At 49.3% G+C, this 26,193-nt stretch overlaps 1 protein-coding gene across 1 annotated transcript in view; it reads right to left on the reverse strand.

Annotated features, from left to right (window-relative positions):
• The window catches only part of DCDC2C (doublecortin domain containing 2C), a gene marked incomplete at its 5' end in the record, with an annotated part of 154,232 nt that overhangs the window by 104,334 nt on the left and 23,705 nt on the right, over nt 1-26,193 (reverse strand). The window contains 7 exon segments of the mRNA XM_082357371.1: nt 1,822-1,906; nt 2,111-2,186; nt 14,235-14,304; nt 14,307-14,371; nt 21,057-21,106; nt 21,110-21,185; nt 25,911-25,987. Coding sequence (XP_082213497.1) covers nt 1,822-1,906; nt 2,111-2,186; nt 14,235-14,304; nt 14,307-14,371; nt 21,057-21,106; nt 21,110-21,185; nt 25,911-25,987 — 499 coding nt within the window.

A 26,193-nucleotide genomic window follows, 5' to 3' on the forward strand; every position in this document is an offset into this window, starting at 1 on the left:
GGAGAAAATATTTGCAAATGAAGCAACTGACAAAGGATTAATCTCCAAGATTTACAAGCAGCTCATGCAGCTCAATAACAAAAAAACGAACAACCCAATCCAAAAATGGGCAGAAGACCTAAATAGACATTTCTCCAAAGAAGATATACAGATTGCCAACAGACACATGAAAGAATGCTCAACATCATTAATCATTAGAGAAATGCAAATCAAAACTACAATGAGATATCATCTCACACCGGTCAGAATGGCCATCATCAAAAAATCTAGAAACAATAAATGCTGGAGAGGGTGTGGAGGAAAGGGAACACTCTTGCACTGTTGGTGGGAATGTAAATTGATACAGCCACTATGGAGAATAGTATGGAGGTTCCTTAAAAAACTACAAATAGAACTACCATACGACCCAGCAATCCCACTACTGGGCATATACCCTGAGAAAACCATAGTTCAAAAAGAGTCATGTACCAAAATGTTCATTGCAGCTCTATTTACAATAGCCAGGACATGGAAGCAACCTAAGTGTCCATCGACAGATGAATGGATAAAGAAGATGTGGCACATATATACAATGGAATATTACTCAGCCATAAAAAGAAATGAAATGGACGTATTTGTAATGAGGTGGATGGAGTTAGAGTCTGTCATACAGAGTGAAGTAAGTCAGAAAGAGAAAAACAAATACAGTATGCTAACACATATATATGGAATCTAAGGGGAAAAAAAAAAAAAAGGCCATGAAGAACCTAGTGGCAAGACGGGAATAAAGACACAGACCTACTAGAGAATGGACTTGAGGATATGGGGAGGGGGAGGGGTGAGATGTGACAGGGTGAGAGAGTGTCATGGACATATATACACTACCAAATGTAAAATAGATAGCTAGTGGGAAGCAGCCGCATAGCACAGGGAGATCAGCTCGGGGCTTTGTGACCACCTAGAGGGGTGGGATGGGGAGGGTGGGAGGGAGGGAGATGCAAGAGGGAAGAGATATGGGAACATATGTATATGTATAACTGATCCACTCTGTTATAAAGCAGAAACTAACACACCATTGTAAAGCAATTATACTTCAATAAAGATGTTTAAAAAAAAAAAGAAATCGGCCTTGACTCAGGCTTTCTAGCTAATCCGCCATCCATACTCCATCTGGTCTCCATGCAATGACATCCTTTGTGGACCCTCCCTCGAGCACTGACTAGTCCAGGGTCACACATCGTGTTCAGGTGTTGTGTCCCCTTCATCTCCTTTTACCTGGACCCAGTCCTCAGACTTTCTTCATCTTACGTGACGCTGAATTTTTGAAGAACACAGGCCTGTTTTCTTTTGTTTTATAGGAAGAACCTGAGGTTGGCTTGGTGTTTCTGCAAAATTAGGTGAAGGTTATGTGTCCCTGACTGGATCCTACACACTCATGTCCCATCTCAGGCGTCACAGCCAGATCCCAGGACAACTGTCTCCCTGTTTGGTGACCTGGACCACCAGCCTCTCCGGCGCATCCTTCGTGCCTCCAGCCAACGCCACCGGCAGGACAAGCAGATTGCCGGCTCTGACCCAACTCCCTGCACTGAGCTTTGATTCCTGCATGAATCTTGACGTACTCACCTTTGAAACCGGCTGTAAATGACTCACATTTAAGTAGATGATCTTAATTATTTAAACAGAGCGAACTGTAATATAAGTTGGAAAAAGTATAGAAAGAAAACAAAATATTTACACAAATTCCACTTTAAAACATGTAATAAACTCCCAAGAAATACATTAAGACCCTACAAAGTGTACGACTAGACCCACATACCTAGCAAGTGTGACCACCCGCACCTAGCGAGTGGGACGAGACACACAGGACCTGAGGTGTATGCAGGCCCACACCCAGCTCGTCCCCAGCACAGGTGTGTGACGGGTACTGGAAAGGGGACATAAGAGCCTGGGTGGAGCTCGGATCCTGGACTTGGCGGTGGGGAAGAAGCAGCCTTGCGCAAAGGCCCGGTGTCTCAGACTTGCTTAGACAATCTCTCCGGCCACCCCGGACCTGGCACACAGTAGGTGCTCGACGCTGAGCGCCTCCCATCCCTCACTCAGCGGCTCTGCGTCTGGCACATCACCCCACCACGCTGTCCCAGGGCGTCTCGATGACGCAGGACTGATAATACTGCTTCTTTGGGGTGGGCATGAGGTCTGCAGAGCTGCACCCCAGTAAGGGTTTTAGAACCTGGCGGGGCAGACAGAAGCACTCCGTGAAATGCTGGCGGCAGACGTGACGGGTGGGCAGGTCTGCGTCCTGAGAGCCGTGGGGAAATGGTGGTGGACCAGCGGGAGGCAAGGAGGGGGTCTCCAGGGAAGGGGCACAGGTCCAGGAGGGGACAGCATGCACACCTCCTCTGCAGGCCCTCCAGGTCTGCTTCCCTCGGGACGAAGCCCAAACTCCCAGCACCACATCCAGGCACAGGGGCCCCTACCTGCGGGCCCACACGCCTCGCTGTTCCCCGACAGGCCAGCGCTTCCAAATCCCTGTGCTTCTCCAGAAGGGCTCCCTCCTCTGGGGTCTGGCAAACTCACCTGCGGATCCTAACTCCAATGTCATCTTGTCCCTACAGAGAAGCCCGGCCCCGCTCCCAGCCCACTCTGTACACAGCTCCACGGCCACAGGCCTGCAATTTCCGCTATGTAACTCTCTCTCTCTGCCCGAAAGCTCCCCAAGGACCGAGGCAGGGCGGCCTGCATCTTCACACGCCCGGCGCTTGGCACGTGTGGACACTCTGGTGTCTTTTAATTGTCCGAGCCACACGGACTTACAGCCATTCTCGGAAAACAGCGGATAAGCGGGAACCAGAATCCACTGCTTTCCGACACGAGGAAATGAGCGTCACGCCTCCGACCCCTCCCCTCCGTCCTCACGTCCCCAGCCCCTCTGACATCATCGTGGGCTCTATTTACAAAGGCCACAGTACTTCCTTTCAATTTCCTTCATCCTTCTTCCTATTAAAAGTATTTTTGGAAAATACACCTGAGGCACACTGGGTTTATTTCTCTGTGGTGCTTTAAGAAATATAATTTTTCTCCAGAGCCCCCGTCAATCAATCTAGCTGTCTTAATGCCACTGTAAGAGGTCATCTGGCTCCGGCACATGAAAGGCAGCCTCCCAAGGTAACCTGGGACGAATCAGACAGCGTCTAATTGATGAACATAACAAGCCAGTTCAGAGCCCATCCATCCTCAGGCAGAAAACGACAGGCCTGCTGGCAAAAGGCACTTCCCCGGCTCCCAAGGAAGCAGGCTGGTTCCAAAGCGGGTCAAAGTCTCCCACCAATGGAACAGTCCCTGCTCTGAGAATTATTAACACAGAAGACTTGCTGACACTTGAACCTGCCTGCTGCATCTCCAGGCTGCTGGAAGATGGCAACAAACACTGCCTGACCGTGGTGCGACGTGGTGTGGACTTGACATCACCAGCCTGCACACGTCACTTCCAAAGTATTTACCTCACGCTCAACTTCACAGTCTCCACCCGGTTATTAAAGCGTGGGCGTCAGACCCCACACGCACTCACACGTAGGGTGCCAATGCTTGACCTCAGTTCATTACTGTCTGCTACCAACACTTGGGCTTTCTAGCCAAAGGGAAGTAGGTAATATTAACATTCTGACTGTGGGTATGATATAAATACAATGCTTATTAACTATTTACTGATATTTTACAGAGGCTTGCACCCTAAAATATTCATTTTAATATATGAATGCAATTTTAAGCACTTATTAAATTAACCTTAACTTCTCTGGAAGGTAATAGATACCCTCTTTGGAAGGTAACTGCACCATAAATGCAGTTGCTATAAAACTGAATTTGATGTAACAAATAAGAGTAGCTGCATTCAGTTACTTTCATTGGACTAAAAGAGTCATGGCTCCTGTTAACTGAACCATTTAAGGCATTGGCAGCCTCCTGATGATGTGTGTTCCAACATTCAAATATTTGAATCAACCAATAAGTGAAATGAGCCAATCAAATAAGGCAGACAGCATCCCAAATATGGTTCAAGTGTGCTAATCAGTTAAAATGCACCCATATGATTTCTTTGCCATTTTCTTGGAAATGGGCATTTTTAACAGTGTGATTTAAAGTTCTGCTAAATCAAGATTAAATCTTTCATTCTGTTCTCAATGGAAATCTAGATGTAAGAAGCAAACAGCTTCACTCTTCAATTTTTTTAAAACTCTGTTAGGGTGTCTATATTAGCTTAAATTAGAAATTCATGCCCACTGAAGCAAGTCTGATGACAGAGATCCTGGTGGGGGGGAAACAGGAAGTAAAAGGGGGGAACCAGGTTTCACTGACAGAGACCCTGAGAGGTTCAGCAGAGCCAGGATTCCAACCGAGGAAGTCAGACTCCAGAACGCTTACTCTTAAAGCCCTGGGCTTTCCCTGGGTGGGAGCCACTGGTTTACTAAGAAAACAAAAAAAATCTGTTACCATAATATGTAGATAAGATTCACCCACTTCCTAGGCATCCAGTTAGATCCAGAGAAGGTTCGTCTTTTTACTCATTAAAGAATCCACAATGATAATCCCACACAAATACCGGAGCAGGTTTGTCCTCTACTACACGTTATACGGGATTCTGTTTGACATCAACAACACTTTTCTGGGAGTTCAGGGGGTTTTGAGCAGGAGCCACCCATTCTCCTTGCTTGGCCCTGCAGTGAACCTTTCTCTGCTCCAAAAAAAAAACAACAAAAACTTTTCTGCATGGATATCATCTCACACATCTCCCCATCCCTCTCATTTGGTGAGTGTGCTAATCTAGCACAAAGCACCTCCTCACACACACATACCAACACCTAAATCCTCCTCCTCCTTCCCTGGGGGCCCAGGTCTCTGCTCCTGATGCCACCATCCACCAGTGTTGCCCCGGGAAACCTGGAGTCCTCCCTGACTTTTCCACTTTCTCACACTCCACAGCCATCTAGACGCGCCCGTGTTCCTTCCCATTTCACCGAATCAAGATGCCAAGAATCGTAAGACACGTGGTCATTTCCTGTGTCGCTAATAAAGAAATCAGCCTGCCATTTAAACCATGTCATGGTGCTTCCTTATTACCTAGAAGTTCTTTCTTCTATCTATACTTCCTGAAAAAGGCCTTTTGGAACTATTTAGACATAGATATTTATCAATAGCACACCTGTGCAAAAAGGAAGGGGAGACAGTTAACAAGTAAATTACTTGCATCCGCCCAAGATTCTACATCATGAGTCTGGCTCTTCTGACCCATTTCTGCCTCAAAGCCGCCTGTGCTTTTCCACGGGACAGAAAGAGCGCTCCTCCATTATTCCTGGAATTCTCTTCCGAGCTGCTCTGCACATTCCGAGGCTGGTGCTTTCTTGCCTGGAGCATGGGAGGCACCAATCTCAGCAACAAAACGCAAACAAGTGTGGTGGGCTGCCCCTGGCCACAAAGCCCCTCCCCCGATGCACAGGCAGTATGAGAAGTGAGTACCCTGCCGCACTTCTCCACCGAGGGAGAGCCTGTTTCTCCACCCCCTGGGACCTTGAGACCACTTGGAGGAAAACAGAGGTGCCGACAACCAGCACCAGCTTCCAGATGTGGTGATGTGGCCTTAGGCAACCCAGCCCAGCGGACCCTCCAGCTAAATGCAGCTGCATAAGTAACCCGGTGAACTGGCCCAAGCCACCCAGCCAACCCACAGAACCTAGAGAAATAACAAATCGTTGTTGTTTTACGTCCCTAGGTTTGAGGATGGCTCTTTTTTTTTTTTTAATTTTATTTATTTTTGGCTGCGTTGGGTCTTCATTGTTGCACGCAGGCTTTCTCTAGTTGCGGTGATCGGAGGCTTCTCTTGTTGCAGAGCAAAGGCTATAGGCGCACAGGCTCAGTAGTTGTGGCACGTGGGCTCAGTAGCTGTGGCTCACGGGCTCTAGAGCACAGGCTCAGTAGTTGTGGCGCACGGGCTTAGTTGCTTCGCGACATGTGGGATCTTCCTGGACCAGGGCTCGAACCCGTGTCCCCTGCATTGGCAGGCAGATTCTTAACCACTGCACCACAAGGCAAGTCCCGAGGATGGCTCTTTACACAGTAACAGGTTATTGAAGCTGACAGCTCCGCTATGTGTGGGTATCTCCCTTTCCTGGGTCCAAAAAAGAATTGGCTGTTGTTCTGCAAAAACATATGGAATTGAAGGAGAATATACCCCACTAATAACAAATAACAGCACATCTTGCTGTTTCTATCTTTATGACTTTCCATACGTATATAATAACTTTCATTTCAATTCTTAATCCCAGCAAAACCCTTTCGAGGACATTTACACAGCAAATAAACGCACCATGTGCAATGTCAGCTGTGCACCTCCTCAGCTGGAGAGACGGTAACGTGAGCAGCTGTGGCCAAGTTCACCGCGACAACAGATGAACCTGCAGCACGACGGCCAAGATGCCATCAGCCTAAGATGTGCCTCTACTTCAGAGCCTCAAAGATGGGGAAAGTGCTTGTCACAGAATCAGTGACACACGGCAGCTCTTGAACCCAACTGCGCCCCACCTGCCACTCGCTGGGAGCATTACAGTGGCCTCAGGACGGGCCTCTCCTCCGCTATTGCTATTCTTGCTCCATTTTCAGTCCATACCTTTTATTCCATCACTAGCAGTGATTCTCAAGTGCATATCTGTTCATTTCACTCCCTTGCTGAGGTCAGGATCCCTATGGATACAAGTGTCTCACCTGCCCTTCCAGCCCTTATGACGGTCCCAGCCTGCCTTCCCAGCCTGCCACCTGCATCCCACTTTCCCATCTCAGGTATTGTGGTTTTCCTGACTCTTTGCACAGTGCTGATGGAGAGACACAGGTGCGTCTGAAAGTTGGGCAGTTTAATAGCAGAGGGATTGCTGCCCTACTGGAATTATGCAAGCGGGAGGGGTTGATGCCGGTGGAATCCAGGATGACGTGTGGGCTTGGGCTGAACCAGGGAACAGATTCCATTTTCCCAGTGAGGACTGTTACAGTCGCTGTGTCCTGTTCACTGGCACGTCTGCCTTCGCCACTAACAGAAACTCACACTCAGCTCATCTCTGTATCGCTAGCACATGAAGGTTTCCTGGACCACCAGACACATCAACGGATGCCTCCATTCAAGTCTGACAGTCTGCAGGTCAAAAGCTCTGTGTGTATATGTGTTCAGTTCATAGAAGAGTCAGGAAAGAGTCTCTGCTTTGTACTGTCGGTACATTTAAGAAAACACTTGCAGATTTAGACCATATGATCCTGCAATCCCACTCCTGGGCACATATCCAGACAAAACTCTAATTCGAAAAGATACACGCACCCCAATGTTCACAGCAGCACTATTCACAATAGCCAAGACAAGGAAGCAAACTAAGTGTCCACTGATTGACAGGTGAATGGATAAAGAAGATGTGGTATATATATACAATGGAATATTACTCAGCCATAAAAAAGAATGAAATACTGTCATTTGCAGCAACACGGACGGACCCAGAGATTATCATACTAGGCAAAGTAAGTCAGAAAGAGAAACACAAATATCGTATGATATTATTTATATGTGGAATCTAAAAATGATACAAATGAATGTATTTACAAAACAGAAATAGGCCCACAGACATAGAAAACAAACTTATGGTTACCGAAGAAGATAGTGAGTGAGCAGCGGAGATAAATTAGGGGTTTGGGATTAACATATACACACTGCTATATACATGATAGGTAAACAATAAGGACCTACTGTGTAGCACAGGGAATTATACTCAGTATCCTGTAATTACCTATAACGGAAAATAATCAAAAAAGAATATACATGTATATATATATATATATATATATATGTATAACTGAATCACTTTGCTATATACATGAAAGCAACACAACACTGTAAATCAACTACACTTCAATTTTAAAAATGTCTTAAAACAATACTTATTTTTCAAAAGAAAACTCAGCACTCGATCGTACAGGGAGCTGCTACTCTGCCCACCTAACAGCCTCAGGATGGGAAGATGACCAAGGGTCCACGACAGCCCCTCAGGTGCTGCAGGGCAATGTCCCCACCGAGGGGCAGTCCTGGGTCTCCAGGCGGGTTTTTAAATTTCCTCCCCCCACTTTCCAAAAGGATGCTGAGGTGGTTCACACAGAAAACAGATAAAAGTCTAATAAGTTAGAAGTGGAAAACTGGGAACAAGTAAATAAAGGAACAAATATATTTATCGTAATATAGTTGCCGTGACTAATCCTAAAATCCAGGCTTCTGCAGCCAAACAAAGGAGCCCGGCATGTGGAGTAGTTTCCATTCTCAGCAACGCAACCCACTCCTCAAATGGGGCAAGGATTCCTTCAGTACTCAGTTCTGAGATCCACGTACCATACAGACCTTGACATAAGGGACGACGGATACCGTAAAGCCCTTGACAGGTATCTGTACACCAACCTTTGCTAAGTCAATGCCCTTTGTTTTCTTCTAGGACTTTCCGTTTTCTAGAACAAAACGTGCTTGCTATGCCTGCTATATGCTCTTGTCACACTGACTTCATAGAAGAATTTCAGTGATAGATCTAATCTTTCTGAAATAACACATTTTTACACTGCAGTTTATGCCATGTTTGTGATCATTCTGTTAAAGACCCCAAAGTATTAAATATCATCATCAAAACCCATTAATTGTCCAGTGATAGATTTCCAGAAGAGAAAAGGAAATGCAGACAATATCGGAACAAACATGCTCAAATTTTAGACCAATGTTAAACATATAGTGAAAAGAAAATTACATCCCTACCTATAAGGGGCCAAAGTCAAAACAACAACACAATGAAACGAGGACATAACACAAGCAGGCAGCGGTAAACCCGCACTACAGCTTCAGCAGACGGATTCAGTTATCTGTGTGCTCAGAGGCTTCCAAAACCATGAAAGGATGGGATTTCAAGCTTGCACTGTTCACGCTAAGTAACAGTCATCATTCAAACGTCACGCGAACACTGGGGAAGGCAGAAAAGACTAACTCTGCGGGGCTAGGACCCCATGTGCTCTTGCAGGCGTTCCCCCTTCCGGGATTACCTGCCCCTTCTCTGGACCACACTCCACGACCTGCACCTTTGTGCTGAGCTCCACGTGTCGGTCACTCCGCGTCCTACAAACCATCATCCTATGCACGTGACCCATTTATACAAAATCGGTGTCATGACGTAAGTCCACGTGTCCGTCCCCACGAGATGGGGCGCACCCCAAGGGCAGAAGCATGTCTATCATTCTTGTGTTCTCAGTGATTCTCATTCATTCATCCAACAAACACTTAACACTAAATGCAATCCTTAGAGAAAATCGAAAATAAATAAAATGATCATTGAGCTCAAGAAGCTACCAAAATAACAGTAGAGTCAATTCAGAAAAACCTTGATACCAAAAGCCAGGCAACAAGAGAAAGAGGTATTCTAAGCTAGTCTCACTTATAAACAGACGTGCAAAAATCCCTAACAACATTTAGCAAAACTTATTCAGAAAAGTATTTTTTTTAGCAGTGAGGCTTTTTAGGTGCAGGCCGGCTGGGTGAGGATTGTGGCCATGAATCCGGTGTGAAGAGGGTCAGGTCAGCTGTGGTATCCCCTGCAGGGTCTCTGAGCTCCTTCAGGGCAAGTGCAGACACAGCAAGGGGCTGGGCTCCAAGTCCAGGCTTTCACCAGGCGAAGGCAAGGTGGCCCCTAGGGGTAAGGAAGCCAGAGCTCCTTGCAGGAAGGTGATACATGGTGGGTAAGAAATCTGGGTTGCAACTGGAGGAAAGCAAACCCAAAGGCTGGCTGCCAGATATTGGAAAAGAACAGATCGATACCCTGGAGAGCCTCGAGGCCTGTGAGTTCCAGAAGGACGGGACTAGAAAGCCGGGAAGGAGATGGTAGGCATTCAACAGCTTTGTTGAATGAATATTCACGCAGTAGAGCCGCTCAAGTACTGATTCTATAAGCTGGTTTGGGACGTTTTCATCATGTAAACAGGTGATGAGGGCCCGTCGGAGCCGCCAAGGTCTGGCTTCTACCTGTCTTGCTCGGCCTGTGCTCTGTGCGGCAGTATCAGATCGTGTGTGCAGACGAGCACAAGCACACCCTCTGTGCCTTCCTCCAGTTGCCAAGTCTGCCTGACATCTCCCCCCAGCTCCCGCCGGGCCTTTGGCTCCTCCAGCGCCAGAAGACCTGTGTGTCTTTTTATCCCCACGCTCACGGTGTTGCATCACGAACACCTCGGTGTGCCTCCCAGCCCTAGACTCTGAGCTCCAAGGGTACACCTGAGGCCTTGTTCGGCTCCTTCACAGGAGTAAGCCTGTGCTGAGAAGCTTGTTCTACAACGGCGGGGCCGGCCTGTCGTGTGTCCTTTTTTTTTTATTTATTTATTTTTATCGGAGTATGGTTGCTTTACAATATTGTGTTAGCCTCCACCGCACAACACAACGAATCAGCCGTACAAAAGACACCAGGGTCAACCACGGCTGTCATTATCCCTTTTTAACAAGTACTCACTTTTTTCTTTCTTCGTGAATACTTCTCAATGTCTGTGTACTTTCTGAAAAACAAAAGAGAGTCAAGCTTGAAACGTGTGAAGCCCAGCCGAAAACACCTGAACAAAAATGTCGACTGCTGCGTCAGCCTCAGGAGGCACCGACCACGAGGAAGGAGCTTTCTGTCCCCAGAGGACACAAGCCCACATCCACAGCGGCTCCCAGGCTCAGGAGAAAGGGCCCCAAGGAGGTCTGTTCACTTTCCTTCCCTGAAATCTTTTTTTTTTTTTTTTTTTTTTTTAGTATTTTAAAGCTTTATTTAAATGATGATGCCGGGAAGGGGCTAAGAGAGGTAGGTGAGACACTGGCCTTGGGTGCAAAATTTAAGGGGGCACCAAACAAGCCGGTCATCAAGATAAACACGACTTGAATGCAGCACTTGAAAAATCGTAATGCACGATGAACAAAATACAAAAATTTTAAATGAAGGCAGGATGAGTATTATCGATTTTTCCTTTTGGCTCAGGCTCCAGTGTAGCTGACACGTGCTTTTGCATTATAAAAACATTTCTCACAGATCAAACCCACAATAAGGTTTAAAAAGTGCGTTTCTTAACAAAGAAAAGGAGAGGTAATCCGGTGTGTGTGACTGTGGTGTGCAAATGACAAAGACTGTGACAATGGGAAGAGGTTCAAGTGTAGGTGCTGGAGGGCAGGTCTGGGGCCAGTAGGTGGGTGGGGGGTGGGTGAAGTGGACCCCAGCTGGCCCTTGAACACACCCCCGATGCCTGGGAAGCCATGCTTGTGCCATGAGCGCCCACGCCTTTGGCCAGAGTGGACTGGTCCCCAAGGGCTCCCAGCTGGAGCCTCCTGGGCCCTGGCTCTTCCCCGAAACCCTTGAAAATCCAATGGCTCCTCACTTACGGGGGGCGGGGGGCAGGGCGGGCGTCTGGCCTAAGGCCGTGCGTTTACAGGCACCTCTGCCCCAAAGCTTCTATATGATCTCGGGGCGGCGAGGAGGGGGACCCTAACATTTTTAAGTTTTCGACGGTGGATGCATCACGTTTGCAAACACAGTTTCGTCACACGGCCCTCGCGATGACGTGCAGAGCCAGCGTTACTGCTCCCCCGGGGCTGGTAAAGAACCCGGGCTCCGGACATGAGGGTTTACTCAGTGCCCCGCAGCTGATCTGCAGAAGAGCTGAGACCACAATCCCACCCCAAACCCGGTCCGTCCTCTTTCTACCCCGCCGCAGAGCTCTCGTTCTCCTTCTGCGCCCGACGGCCACGCAGGTCCACGTGCTGCATCTGATTCTTCACCGACTCCAACCTCCGCTGTGCACGTTTGGAAAGGCCTCCCCGACGTGGGTCCCCAGCAGACCAGCACCTGCTTGGTCCACTTCCCGTGTGGTGACTGGACCTCAGCCTCTTACCGACTCTGCTCATCCCAAGCCCAACCTCTCTGGCGAGGGAGAAAGCTATTTAAGCAACTAGCAGATTCAGGTCAGGGTTCAACACATGAACAGACGACAGGAAGAAACAAAACACACTGAAAGGCAGAGGAACTCGTGCGGGGGGCAGCGGACACAGAGTAGAGAGAACCGTTCAACTCAGTCCGACAGCCCCACCGTTATCTCCACCCGCCACGCTGTCAGGACCGTCAGCAACGGACTAAGATGTCCATAAAGTCAGGCAATATCCACGCTCACCAGGCGCGCGGGCAGGACCCTAACCTAAGCATCTGCCTGCATATCACACTGCTGGGGGGGGGCGGTCACCATCTGTCAACAGGACGAAGGGAGCCTTAGAGTAGAAAACCTAAGAGCGTAGGAGCCAGAATAGGCATAAGGTCCCCCAGACACTGTTCCCCCGGTGGCGTCTCAAGTCTCCCAAACGCACCCAGAGCTCCTGCAGGGCACCTCGGGGTGGGGTGAAGGCCTACCACCTGCAAGGCTGAAGCCACCTGCCTGCCCCACAGCGAGATGAAAACTGACACCTCGTTCTCAGCACAGTGACCATAAGAGCACGACAGAGAAGCCCGACAGGGAGGGCTCCCGCAAGCCCTCAAAGAGCCCCAACATTAGTGTGGGTCAAACGCACCCCCGGGGGCTAAGCAGCCAAGGGGGCGAAATCCCACAGGCCGGCCTGTCTCAGCAAGACCTGGAGACGGGGAGAAGTGCTCGGTGCCCGCCTTAAAAACCGTACCGACCGTCGTGTGAAGGAACACTCGGGCTCGTGTGTACACGCCCCCGCGTGCCCGACACGCCAGCGCTGGAGAAGTGGGGACGGCAGGGTCCCGCGCAGCTCAAGGCCTGGCCCCTGGCAGAGCGCATCTGCTGGCCACCGGCCTATCCTCCCATGCCCCACGCCTGCCTTCTCGGCGGACCCAGAGGCAACAAGCCCAGCCACAGTCCTAATCCCGGGGCCTCCATCTGGGACCAAAACTGAGGAGCTGGGTCAGTGTGCACCTCAGAACTTCAGTCCTGCAGGTCAGCCTTTCTTCCCGCCCCTCCGCTGAGCCTGGTCCAGCCCTGACAGCCGGCATCAGACACTCAGGAGCTCATCTGGAGCTGTGGCCCCGAGAGCCCCGGACTCACAAACAGGTGTCTGTATCTGGCCAGCACATCAGGAGAGTGAGGAAGGGATTTGGACTCTACAGACCTACGGATATGTGGAGTTGGGAATACTGAGGTTTTTCATACAGATACACGCTGAAAAGCAAGGTGGGTGAGACACTGAAAACCAAGGAGGTGTCAAGTGTAATTCTGCCCTGGGAATGTAACCAGACCACCTCATCTCGTGACTTCAAGGACCGGGAGCCATGAGAAGGGCTCTCTGCACATACAGAGTCTGCTCTGCCCTTGTAAGCATCAGTGCAGGACACAGGACGCAACTCAGAGCGCAAATGCTGGGCTCTTCTACCGCAGGGAAAAACCCGCGGGCGCCCCCAGGCCCGAGCCTACGTGACAGCACTGTGCCTTCACTACTGGCGCTCGCCTGCCCTATCCTAGCTGCAAGCCGGCGAGTGCGGGGACAACCATCGCATTATCTCAGGGGGCGGGACAAGAGTCCCCACCGTCTCATCTTCCTCCCGGCCATTCCTTCGCATCCACAGGTGCACACACCGGGGTGTGCCCTGTTACACGGGTCCAGGACCTACTATAAAAATCACTGCTTTGTTCACCAGGAGAGACTGCCAGCTTGCACACACTCTGTTTTAGATAAGGAAAAGCAAGTCGAATTAAGAAAACGAAACTGTGCCAGATGGAGCGTGGGCTACCATGACCGTGGCCTGGGGCCAGCTCTATCCTGTACGTTTAGACTCTTGACCTCTGAGACCCCAGGAACCCCGGAGAAAGACTCAATACGGGATCTCACTGTCCTTGTGACTCTATCCAACAGCAGTGGTTCCTCCATGCCGAAGATTTTGAAAATTCAGAACTGCCTCATAGGGACTTCCCTGGCAGTCCAGTGGTTAAGACTCCGCACTTCCAATGCAGGGGGCACAGATTCGATCCCTGGTCGGGGAACTAAGATTCCACATGCCACACGGCACAGCCAAGAAAATATTTTTTTTTAAAAAAACTGCATCATATATAAAATGATAATATCAAGTTTCACTACAGAAAAATAGCAGGTACCTAAACTGACCATATTTGGGAGAGGAGCTGGGGGGAAAGGCAAATTTTACCAAGCAGGAAGGGAGGGAATGAAATGTGCTCACTGTTGGGCTTCGCTGGGGACCTTTGGGGACTTCCAATAAGGGAAATACTTGAAGGACTCCAGTCCTGCCCAATGTAAAAATGGTTGTCTTGCAAATCCTTTGAGTTGTCCAGAAGATGCCCATTCTTTGTAAATAATCTGTGAGTAAAGACAGAAAAAATGAGCTGGAGACTCAAGAGCCCTGACATCGGGCTGGGGGCACCCGGCACATAACGCGACTGGTGTGTGGACCACAGGACAGCTGATGCTCCGAGAGCAAACGTAACCCAAACGGGCTAACGGAGCCCTGCGGGAGCGGCTCTGCCAGGGTTAGGCTCGCTTTCCATTTTTAGATTTTTAAATTAAAGTATATCTTTAATTATGTACAAGTATTCAGAGGGCCCTGAGAACATCTTAAGCTGTTGGTTGCTGTTCAATTAATTTTAACTAATAAGTTAAAATCAATACAAATTGGCTTATATTGTTATAACAATACTTGGAAAACAACCCGGCATTTATTAGCAAATAATATGCCTTTTTATAAGCACAAAAAGACTAATGTTTGTCTACGTTTTATTCTGCACTCTTTTTTGGCATGTATTAATTCATAATTCATGTATTTAAGAAAATATTCAATTCATTCAATGCTGAGCATCTGTTAGGCACCATACAATGAGGTAGGCACGGCCTTGCGTAAAAAACATGAATAAGAAAGCCCCTGCTTCCCCAAAGTCAAGAAGTGTACAAAAGCCTATAAAGGCAAGTATGACCAGAGAAGGGCAAAGTGTCAGCGTTCTAAGAGGAGAAAGATTAAAGGCAACTGTAGGCGTCACTAAGGTGAAATGCACAAGGGTAGGTAGGAGTTCCTCATGTGAATATGGGATGAAGCCTTTGGGGCAGCAGAAGGGGCCAGAACACAGGGGATTGACCGTCACCGAAGGGTGAAATGCAGACATGGAACTTGAACGTTGAATCCCAGAGCCTGGAATTCTAGGGGGAGGAGCTTATCATCGATTTAGTCGGAGTGAGTGGGGATTTGCGTGGAAGTGTGGGGTAAGCACTGTGTTTTAGCAACAGGCGGCTGGCCATCGTGGGTGGGATGTGACGGAGGAAAAGCACCTCACCTGGGGGAGGAGATGCAGGGCTATCGCAGGGTGTACGACGTGCTCACGAATGACAGCGGTGAGCACGGGACGGGAGAGGAGAGAAGGCTGCAGGACACCTGGAGCAGGGGGACCCACAGGACGCAAACCGCCCTCCCCTGAGCACCCCCCAACCTCAGCCAGCAGGGAACCGCCAGATGCCTGGCTCACACACGGCGCTGGGCCCCCGCCCCGGAGTTTCTGATTCAGTGAGTCTAAAATGAGGCCTGAGCATCCGTTTCTAACAAGCTCAGCTCCTGGACCTGCTGCCTCGGGTCACCCTGTAGGACCAAGATGAAGAACCTCCAGACAGGGGACAACTGTGAGACGCCCCAGGGAGTGGAACACAGGGCTTCCAGGTGAGAAGCAGGGCTTGGAACTTCCTTCCTCTCCTGTTGTCACCTTGGGACAATCGGTGCCCATCCCTGGAGGGCTCCCAGCTGGCACGAGCGTCCCCAGGAGCAAGTCAGGGAGCTGCAGACGCCCTCGGCAGCGAGGGGCCCAGGGAGGCGGCAGGACGGACTGGCTGCGGCCTCGAGGACAGCCTCCCCCCCGGCGCTCGGGTGCTGGGGGCTGGACCGCAAGGCGCCGGGGGTGGGGCCTTGGGAGACTCCACCGGAAGCAGAAGTGCTGGGACACGTGGACCAGGAACTTAACATAAACGTGGAAAACGTTACAAAAGAAATAAGGGAAATAAGAGATAAAGAAAGAAGCACAAATTACTGTTTGGAAGATAAAATAGAGGAACTCTCCCAGGAAGCAGCAGGGAATGATAATAGAACATACAGAAGTTAAGAAATAAAAATGAGTAGAAGTGCCATCAACCAGATAATAAGAATCCCCAAAATAAGTTAAATTCGGAGTAGAAAGGAAGAAACACGGGTAGAAATAATGAAGATTCGTGTCACAGAATGAAAGAAAGAGGGAAGACCTGCAACTGGAAGAGTCCACAGACGGTGAAAAAGCAGAGAGAAGAGTTTAGGTTCACCAGCACTGCCCAACCTGTGCCCGACAAATGCGGATTGAATCAAACCTTGAGGGTGGAAACGGTTGTATCTCAGAGTCTCAGAACTTGGCAGGGACCGCTCACCACCCTTCTCTTCCAGCAGGTAGAGAGCTCTGCCAGGCGGACGGAGCCCAGGGCTGCGGGACGTGGGAAATTCACCCTCTCTCCTCCTCAATTCCTCCCCGTGCTAACGCCTCTCGTTTCCGGAACCGCGTCTGGCCAGCCTCACGGCCAGGCATCACCATAACACTGCATTTCCCAACCCGGGCTGGACCAGCGCGCGGCGAGAGAAGCAGCTGGGGCGCGGGTCCGGGGGGTGCCCGCTTTCAGGGGTGCACCAGCATCTCCTCCCAAGCCCAGCACACCCCGACCTCTACTCATCCCCGCTCTCGAGGCGAACCTCTGCTTCTGGGCTATTCCTACCTCTACTCATCCCCGCTCTCGAGGCGAACCTCTGCTTCTGGGCTATTCCTACCTCTACTCATCCCCGCTCTCGAGGCGAACCTCTGCTTCTGGGCTATTCCTACCTCTACTCATCCCCGCTCTCGAGGCGAACCTCTTCTTCTGGGCTATTCCTACCTCTACTCATCCCCGCTCTCAAGGCGAACCTCTTCTTCTGGGCTATTCCTACCTCTACTCATCCCCGCTCTCAAGGCGAACCTCTGCTTCTGGGCTATTCCTACCTCTACTCATCCCCGCTCTCAAGGCGAACCTCTTCTTCTGGGCTATTCCTACCTCTACTCATCCCCGCTCTCAAGGCGAACCTCTTCTTCTGGGCTATTCCTACCTCTACTCATCCCCGCTCTCAAGGCGAACCTCTTCTTCTGGGCTATTCCTACCTCTACTCATCCCCGCTCTCAAGGCGAACCTCTTCTTCTGGGCTATTCCTACCTCTACTCATCCCCGCTCTCAAGGCGAACCTCTGCTTCTGGGCTATTCCTACCTCTACTCATCCCCGCTCTCAAGGCGAACCTCTGCTTCTGGGCTATTCCTACCTCTACTCATCCCCGCTCTCAAGGCGAACCTCTTCTTCTGGGCTATTCCTACCTCTACTCATCCCCGCTCTCAAGGCGAACCTCTTCTTCTGGGCTATTCCTACCTCTACTCATCCCCGCTCTCAAGGCGAACCTCTTCTTCTGGGCTATTCCTACCTCTACTCATCCCCGCTCTCAAGGCGAACCTCTTCTTCTGGGCTATTCCTACCTCTACTCATCCCCGCTCTCAAGGCGAACCTCTTCTTCTGGGCTATTCCTACCTCTACTCATCCCCGCTCTCAAGGCGAACCTCTTCTTCTGGGCTATTCCTACCTCTACTCATCCCCGCTCTCAAGGCGAACCTCTTCTTCTGGGCTATTCCTACCTCTACTCATCCCCGCTCTCAAGGCGAACCTCTTCTTCTGGGCTATTCCTACCTCTACTCATCCCCGCTCTCAAGGCGAACCTCTGCTTCTGGGCTATTCCTACCTCTACTCATCCCCGCTCTCAAGGCGAACCTCTGCTTCTGGGCTATTCCTACCTCTACTCATCCCCGCTCTCAAGGCGAACCTCTTCTTCTGGGCTATTCCTACCTCTACTCATCCCCGCTCTCAAGGCGAACCTCTTCTTCTGGGCTATTCCTACCTCTACTCATCCCCGCTCTCAAGGCGAACCTCTTCTTCTGGGCTATTCCTACCTCTACTCATCCCCGCTCTCAAGGCGAACCTCTTCTTCTGGGCTATTCCTACCTCTACTCATCCCCGCTCTCAAGGCGAACCTCTTCTTCTGGGCTATTCCTACCTCTACTCATCCCCGCTCTCAAGGCGAACCTCTTCTTCTGGGCTATTCCTACCTCTACTCATCCCCGCTCTCAAGGCGAACCTCTTCTTCTGGGCTATTCCTACCTCTACTCATCCCCGCTCTCAAGGCGAACCTCTTCTTCTGGGCTATTCCTACCTCTACTCATCCCCGCTCTCAAGGCGAACCTCTTCTTCTGGGCTATTCCTACCTCTACTCATCCCCGCTCTCAAGGCGAACCTCTTCTTCTGGGCTATTCCTACCTCTACTCATCCCCGCTCTCAAGGCGAACCTCTTCTTCTGGGCTATTCCTACCTCTACTCATCCCCGCTCTCAAGGCGAACCTCTTCTTCTGGGCTATTCCTACCTCTACTCATCCCCGCTCTCAAGGCGAACCTCTGCTTCTGGGCTATTCCTACCTCTACTCATCCGCCGCTCTCAAGGCGAACCTCTTCTTCTGGGCTATTCCTACCTCTACTCATCCCCGCTCTCAAGGCGAACCTCTTCTTCTGGGCTATTCCTACCTCTACTCATCCCCGCTCTCAAGGCGAACCTCTTCTTCTGGGCTATTCCTACCTCTACTCATCCCCGCTCTCAAGGCGAACCTCTTCTTCTGGGCTATTCCTACCTCTACTCATCCCCGCTCTCAAGGCGAACCTCTGCTTCTGGGCTATTCCTACCTCTACTCATCCCCGCTCTCAAGGCGAACCTCTTCTTCTGGGCTATTCCTACCTCTACTCATCCCCGCTCTCAAGGCGAACCTCTTCTTCTGGGCTATTCCTACCTCTACTCATCCGCCGCTCTCAAGGCGAACCTCTTCTTCTGGGCTATTCCTAGACTGGGCTCCACGCCTGGGTGTGCTCCTCTCCTACACACTCTGCCCTCCACTGTGATTCTGTTTGCTTCTGCCTTCCCTGCGGGGCCACAAGCTCAACGGGGGTGAGCGGACCAGGCTGGGCCTCCCATGTGCGTCGTGGTGCCCACCGTGCAATCAGCACGCAACACACGTCTGTGAAAAACAGATTTTTCGAACACCAAGATCAGCAATAATCTCTCACACAGAGACCCACACAGAATCTTAATGGTTTCTCTGGAATATATATATATCCCAGAAAGTTCAAAACTATCCAATAAATCAACTAATTTTAATACCACTGAGAACTTGGCTAAGTCTCTAACGGACACAAGAAAAAGGTATAGTAGAAACCTCCACTGAAGCATATTAACATTATCTAAGGAATGATAAATACAAATGACTTTTCAAACGTATGTTGACTATTAGATGTCGGTTCCGTTCAAAGATAACATGTACGTTGATAATAAAAAAAAAACCTGTAATGTGCATATTACATCACCCTTTCAAGCTTACTATTGAAAATTTGTACTTTCTAAGCATTTATTTCCAAGCTCTGTACTTTTCTAAACTCAACCACAGAGAACTAATTTAAGTCCAGGGAAAAAAAGAAATAAGCTTATTGATCTAGTGTCCTATTTTCCCTCTAAATATCCTATTTCCTTGCTTGCTTCTCCCTTACGAAGATTTTATCTCTTCCTTTCAGCACTATGTGATACTTGTGATTTTATACGTGATACTTATGATTAATTCCACTGTTGTTTCTGGCTTCTTCCAAAAATATGCACGAGTCTATCTGCTCCAGACAATTGCCCCTATTTCTTTAAGGATAAAACACTAATATTTATAACTGCATCCTGAAGTCACTTGGGCACTTACAGTCCTTTCTACTACGTAAACAGCTGTCCTCCTGGAACACTGGTGTTCACTGTTATTCACCACCCTCACCAGGCTAGCGAGTATCCCATTGCTCCAAATGTCCCGACAGTTATGTGCTGCTCACTAGCAGACACATCCGCTTTCATTGCTGGTATCACAACTCTTGACTGTCAGTAGATCTTTTATGTTTTAATTCACCCCCGAGAAACAGTTAATTGACACAGAAGTGAGAAGGGACTGAATGCTTTTGCTCTTCCTCCCCAGCGCCAGCCACCTGGGACCACCACTGTCCGTAAGGGCGACGCTTCTAATGGTCCTTCGGCCTCACTGCACATCACCTGACTTCTCAGCTTTAAAGGTCTGTGTCCTCCTGCGCTTTCCCACCCACTCCCGTGGCGAGACCCGGGCCTTCTCGTCACCCCGTGTGTTCCCAAGGCCAGGTCTTCTTCACCTCCCGCTACAGCCTGCAGCCTTGCCGCCCTCCACTCCCTCCCTCCCGCCCTCCTCCAACCGCCAGGCCGGGGTCTGAGACCACCGGGCCCTCCCTAGAGTCACTCGCACACCGACCCCCTCCCCTGCTGGTCCTTCCCACGCTCGGCCAGGGACGAGTGTATCCATCTTCCCCTCCCTCGTCCCAGGCTGCCGAGCGTCAGAGGAAACCACAGCCCTGCAGCGTGTCCCACTGCAAAGTCGGGGTCCAGGCCAGTGGGGCCCCCAACACTGCTCGGCCAGCGCAGCACACCACCTCCTCCATCCAAGGGCTCCATCCCCCCGTGACGGGCCCCGTCACCACTCGGACGCCAGCTCCCCTGCGTGGCTCCCCGAATTCTCCCGCCCAAGAGGCCTCATGACGTCACCTGAGCATCTCACTGAATGTTAATCACTGGCCACCCGGCAGGGGCACGGGGGACCCGGGGGACTGGGGCGACCACATCTCAGCCTTGTTAGCTGTATTCACCACGCCGAGGGTGAGGCAGATGCTCGCTAAGCTTTGTTGAATGAATGAATGAATGAATGAATTTGTTAAAAATAAGTATGGCCCAAAGACTGCAGAACTATTGTCTGCCTGAAGAATTGAAATCAGAGCTCACGAGGAATCATTTCAGACCTTGCTGGCCAGGCAGGAAATTCTCACTGAAAAGCACAGAACGAGCCCTCCTTCTGGGTCCCCAGAGCTGGGCCAGAGCCTTACTTTCGAACGCCTCTCAGAGGAAAGACCTTCTCTCCGATCGTGGCCAGCACTCAGTTCCACTCCGTCAGGCTGAATTTGGGTATCACAATCTTTACAGGTGGAATAAATAATCTTCCATTTGTGAAAACACTGCAGGAACCAAAGGAAAAGCCTTCGTTAGGGCCTCACACTTTGGGGGAAAACACTGGAAATTCGCGAAAGATACCCAATTCCAGAGCCCTGAACAGCCCCTGGTGGCCCACACGCCACCCCACGGAGGACAGTCCCCGAGCCCCTAGTGCTCAGGGCCATGGAGGGGCCAGAAACGCTGGCGACACGGCCTCATGGGATAGAAGACACCCCGATGAACAGGACTGAACTCTACTCTTCAAAAAATACGCCTCCGTGACAATGGGTAACATGGAAGAAACCTGTGTCCACGTGGAAAACAAACGGGGAAATGTGGCGTTAAAAATGCAGCTATTGTCCCCTCCGTGGAGCCAAGAGGGGGTCCCGGAGGAAATAACGTGCAATCCTCTGGAAGGATGATAGGAACCGCTGGTTTCACTCTCGCAGTTTAAGGCAGCTTCCCTGTGGTCCTGGTGGGTTTGTTTTCTTATTTCTATGGGCTGGGGCTGGGGACACGGCTGGGGTCCGCACAAAACCCAATGCAAAGCTGCTAGTTCTCTGGTGTTAGAGTCAAAGCCACTTAGCAACAGTTTCAAACTCTTATTAAAATATTGTAAAATATTTCTTTAAGTCTAAAAGTCATGGATAGCATTTAACAATACAGGAGTTCAACTTTAAGGTGCTGGCTTTCAATCTGTTACTTTGTTATTTATGATTACTGTTGTTTTATTGTTGCTGTTTTTCCTTAAATGTAAATAATTTAAAATTGGAGAAACACATCTCTTGTTTCAGAGTAAATATCAATTTTAAGTTAACACGTTTGTGCACAACAAAAAGAATCAGGTTTCTCAGCTAAGGCGCTGTGGAAGGAGGCTTGCCATCACCCCAGAGGCCACCTTTCTCCATACTTAAAGCCTCTGCCCCAAAACAAACCTCGAAAGGGGCATTCTGTGCAAGTCATAGCACAGCTCGTCTGTGATGTTACCGCTACCCTGAAGATTTGCTGCAAGGTTTCCACTTACCCGTGTTCCTAAATGGTGCACGCCAAAAAAGTCTCTCCAAACACAGACGGCTAATAATACAAGAAATAAATGTGGAGACAAGGCCATGTTGTGTTTTTGTCTACATTTTTAAGATATTTAATACAGACTCTCACGCTGAGTGCGGGGAAATAAGCACACTGCTATGGACTGAATTGTGTCCTCCACAGATTTTGGCAGCCCTCGCAGGCTGATACACACACACATATACACTGTTGACGTGGGTAAAAGTGAGCACGATCTTCCTGAAGGGCGACTTGGGGACACAGACACGGAGACGTGTGGGACCAGGAACCACTGACACAGTCTGTCCACTCCCTGAAATCCAACCCACGGAAATGTGGGCACGTATATGTGAACCTGTGAAAACGTCTCTCGCAGGGTCACAGGCAAACCTCAGAGATATCGCGGGTTTGGCCCCAGACCACAGCAACAAAGCGAGTCACACAAAGTTTTTGGTTTCTCAGTGCATAGAGAAGTTACGTTTACACTATACTGTAGTCTATAAAAACAATGTACGTACGTTAATTTAAAATACTTTATTGCTAAAAAAAAATGTTTACTATCATCTGACAACAGAGGGCGGCCACAAACCTTCAATTTGTAAAAGAAGAAAAGCATTATCTGCGAAACACAAGAAAGCAGAGCACAACAAAACGAAGTAGAAAGTATGCCTGTATTTAGAAAAACCAAAATATAAAAACAACCTAAATGTCCAAGTGCAGAGGAATGGTTAAATAAATCATAGCACAGCCATACAATAATAACTAATGCAGCCATTTAAAATTGTTTATGCAGAATTTGTATTTAGGGGGAAAATGATCAAATACAATTAATGCGGTAAAAAAATACAACAGCAAGTACAGAGAGAACTAAAAGTAAGCGGCCCTCAAAGTTAACAGTGGCTGAATCTGAGGGGAAGGATAACGAGTGATTTTTATTTTATTCTTAACACATTTCTAGATGTCCACTTTTTTATACTAAGCATGTAAATACGGAGGAAAGGATTTTTTAAATTGTTAACGATAAAGAAAGAAATGTTAACAATAAAGAAATTAGGAAATTTCAAGTTTAGAGGGAGTGACGGACTTAACACATCCCCATAAGTTTTGCGGTTGAGCTGGAGAATGAACTAGAGCCTTCTCGCTCTGCCAGATTTTAGGTCTGTGCTGTTTGAGCATCAGACAGCCCGTCTTCCACCTGACGATCCAGGTAGATGGATGACCAACCCCAAGAAATACACCCAAAGACTGTTTCCCTAGAAAGTCTGTGACAGAGAGTAATGGACACGCACAGCCCCTGGACACACAGTGAAAGCCCATCATTGTTAATTATGTACAGACCGCTTTTGTAATACTAGGTGGCCATTTTTAAAAGCACAACGTATCTATATGTGTTAATAAGAAACCATATTAAATTCTGTGGTGAAAGAAAAAGGAAGATACACAGCAATGTTTGCAGCATACACACGCCTCTAAATCCTTGAATATGCAAAGCCTGTCTTACAAGGACACTCCAGAAACTTTTAACAGTTGCCTCTGGGGATATAAAGTGGGCAGAAGATTTACTTTTAATGTATACCTTTTAAAACGATATATTTACCATGGGTGTAAGTTACTCTGGCCATAAAAAATAGTTAATTTTTAAAAATTACTTTGATATAAGAGAGGTTAAAGGCATTAAACAACTTTGCCAATACACCTCCCAATGTGCTCACTAATTTTTAATAGGCAATATTTTAAATATTTTAAGTAAGACATACTTTAAATTTTTTAAATAGGAAATGTTTTGAATTTTTCAAAGTAGGAAACAGCACTTGGATCTAGGAATGGATTTTGCCAGGTGACGCGGTGACGGTGGTGGCAGTGGCAGTGGATGCCACTTACCGTAGCACACAGCTTAGTTAATGACAGACCAGGACACAGACCTGAGCCTCCACCTCCAGGCTGGCGGCTTCCCCTGAACGTGGTCTCGACCAGCTGAATTCTGAGGACACGCAGACAGTCAGGGGGAACAGCTTCTCTCTCCACCATCCAGCTGCTACAGAACTCACACTCAGCAACCCCCCACCCCCTCTACCCCAGCTCCCGGCTTACCGGGAAGGGTCAAAACACCTTTCACCTCGAACATCAAAAACTCTGAAAGCCATGGTAACTATTTTCTGTTTGTTTTTAAGTTACAAGGTCTCCAAGCAAACATGATCAGGTCTTCCCTTGGGAGAAAAGGCCTTGGACGGATATTTGGGTCCATCTAGTGGAGTTTCTAGCACACCATATAAAGAATAGAGCACATGCCTTAAGAATAACTGGTTTATAACAGAAAAAAAAAGTCTATCAAAATAAGGGAGAACCATTGACAGCGGGGGTCAGGCTCCCCCCAGAAAATGTATGTCTAGTGATACGTGTCTTTGCCAGAAAGGACCCATAAGCCAACAATATTCCCTGAGATTTCTATCCATTCTCCAGAAAGAGACGTCCTTCATAAAGTTCAGAAACACTGTGCCTCTCATGATTTCAGAACAGCTCTCAGACGTACAAAAGGCACAGGGGAAGGGTCTCAGACGTGTGAGTGGCACCTTTGCAGAGGCCTAAGGAAAAGCATTGTAAAGAAATGACGGTAGGGTTTTGGAAGGTTAAGTGAAAGGAACAGCGTAGCTAATAAGCAGGTCATGCTTGCTCCATCCTTGGGCTTCCCAGCCTGGGCTCCGCTGTGTCTGGCAGGGGGTTCCCAGCCTCCTGGGCCCCCAGCCCTTGGCTGGTCAGCAGGGGCGTGAAGGCTGACTCGTCGGAATGTGGGCTCTCTGCTACCCAAGGCTGGGACTGGCCTGCTGCTGCCGCCCCTCAGACATAGAGCCTGGACCCTGGAAACTCACTGAAATTCCTTCCGTTGGGAACAGAACCGGGTAAGAGGGAAGGTGCCGTCTGCAACTTCAAGTCAGGGATTTTCATCCCTAAAATACCAAAACGGCACAACATATGAAGGATGGGGAGGAAATGGCTGCCATTTGGAGAATTCCTGCCCCTTAACAAGCACTGGGCGGGGTTTCCTGGGACTTCGCAGGTGCACATCACCATCCTGTTTACAAATGAGGACGCCAATTCAGAGAGAGGAAGCGTGTGCTGGTCACAAAGCCGACAAGGTGAAAAGTGGGATTTGAACCAATGTTTGACCTGAGTCAAGCGTGTTCTCTTTCTACAACCCCAAGCATAGCGCAGGCCGGCCCACAGAGGGGTCCCGATTAACCGGGACAGAGTCCCCTGGCACCCCTACACCCGCCCCACCAGCCGCTTCCCGGGACAGCCAGCCCCCAGGCAACCTTGACCAGGGCGCGTTGAGCATCAGACAGCCCGTCTCCCCCCGCCAAGGGGCTTCGGTGGGAACATAACTTCTGCATTTCCTTTCACCATCCAGCAGCTGCAATGGCTAGGTTAGCAAAAATAAATAAAAAGCTAAGACTAAGCTGTGCACTTCCACCCCACGTGAAGTGGCAGCCGCGACAGGGCAACGGCATTGCTTCTCCAAAATCAAGGTTCACGAGGGAAGAACATGCAGCACCTGAAAGGCTGAATCATACAGGAGGCTCCTGGGAGGAAGGGTGGGCGTCAGAGAGAGAAGGGGGAGGAAGAGGAGGGGGGAGAAGGGGGCGTAACGTCTTTAAGGAGCTCGACAAGCGGCGGTTTCTCACCCCACCACCCCGCGTACTCACGTGATTTGTCGGGATAAACGATGGAACGCTTGCCACCTGGAAGGCACGCTTATGTCACAACGTACCACCGGCTTGATCTGAAAAAAAGAAAAAAGAAGCCTCAGCATTGAGTTCAAGCTAACAAACGCTTGTTAAATACCAACAGTAGGCACAGCATTCGACCCAAAACCCGGGTAAAGGGGGAGCAGCCTCGCTAAGAGACCGCAGGGGGGACCCGGGAGGGGACCTGGAGCGCTGGGCTCCGTGCCGGGCGGTGGCCAGGAGTCCAGCCCGGGCGATGCGG

This window comes from Balaenoptera borealis (genome assembly GCF_965194805.1).
Source record: "Balaenoptera borealis genome assembly, chromosome: 15".
Taxonomy (NCBI): Eukaryota; Metazoa; Chordata; class Mammalia; order Artiodactyla; family Balaenopteridae; genus Balaenoptera; species Balaenoptera borealis.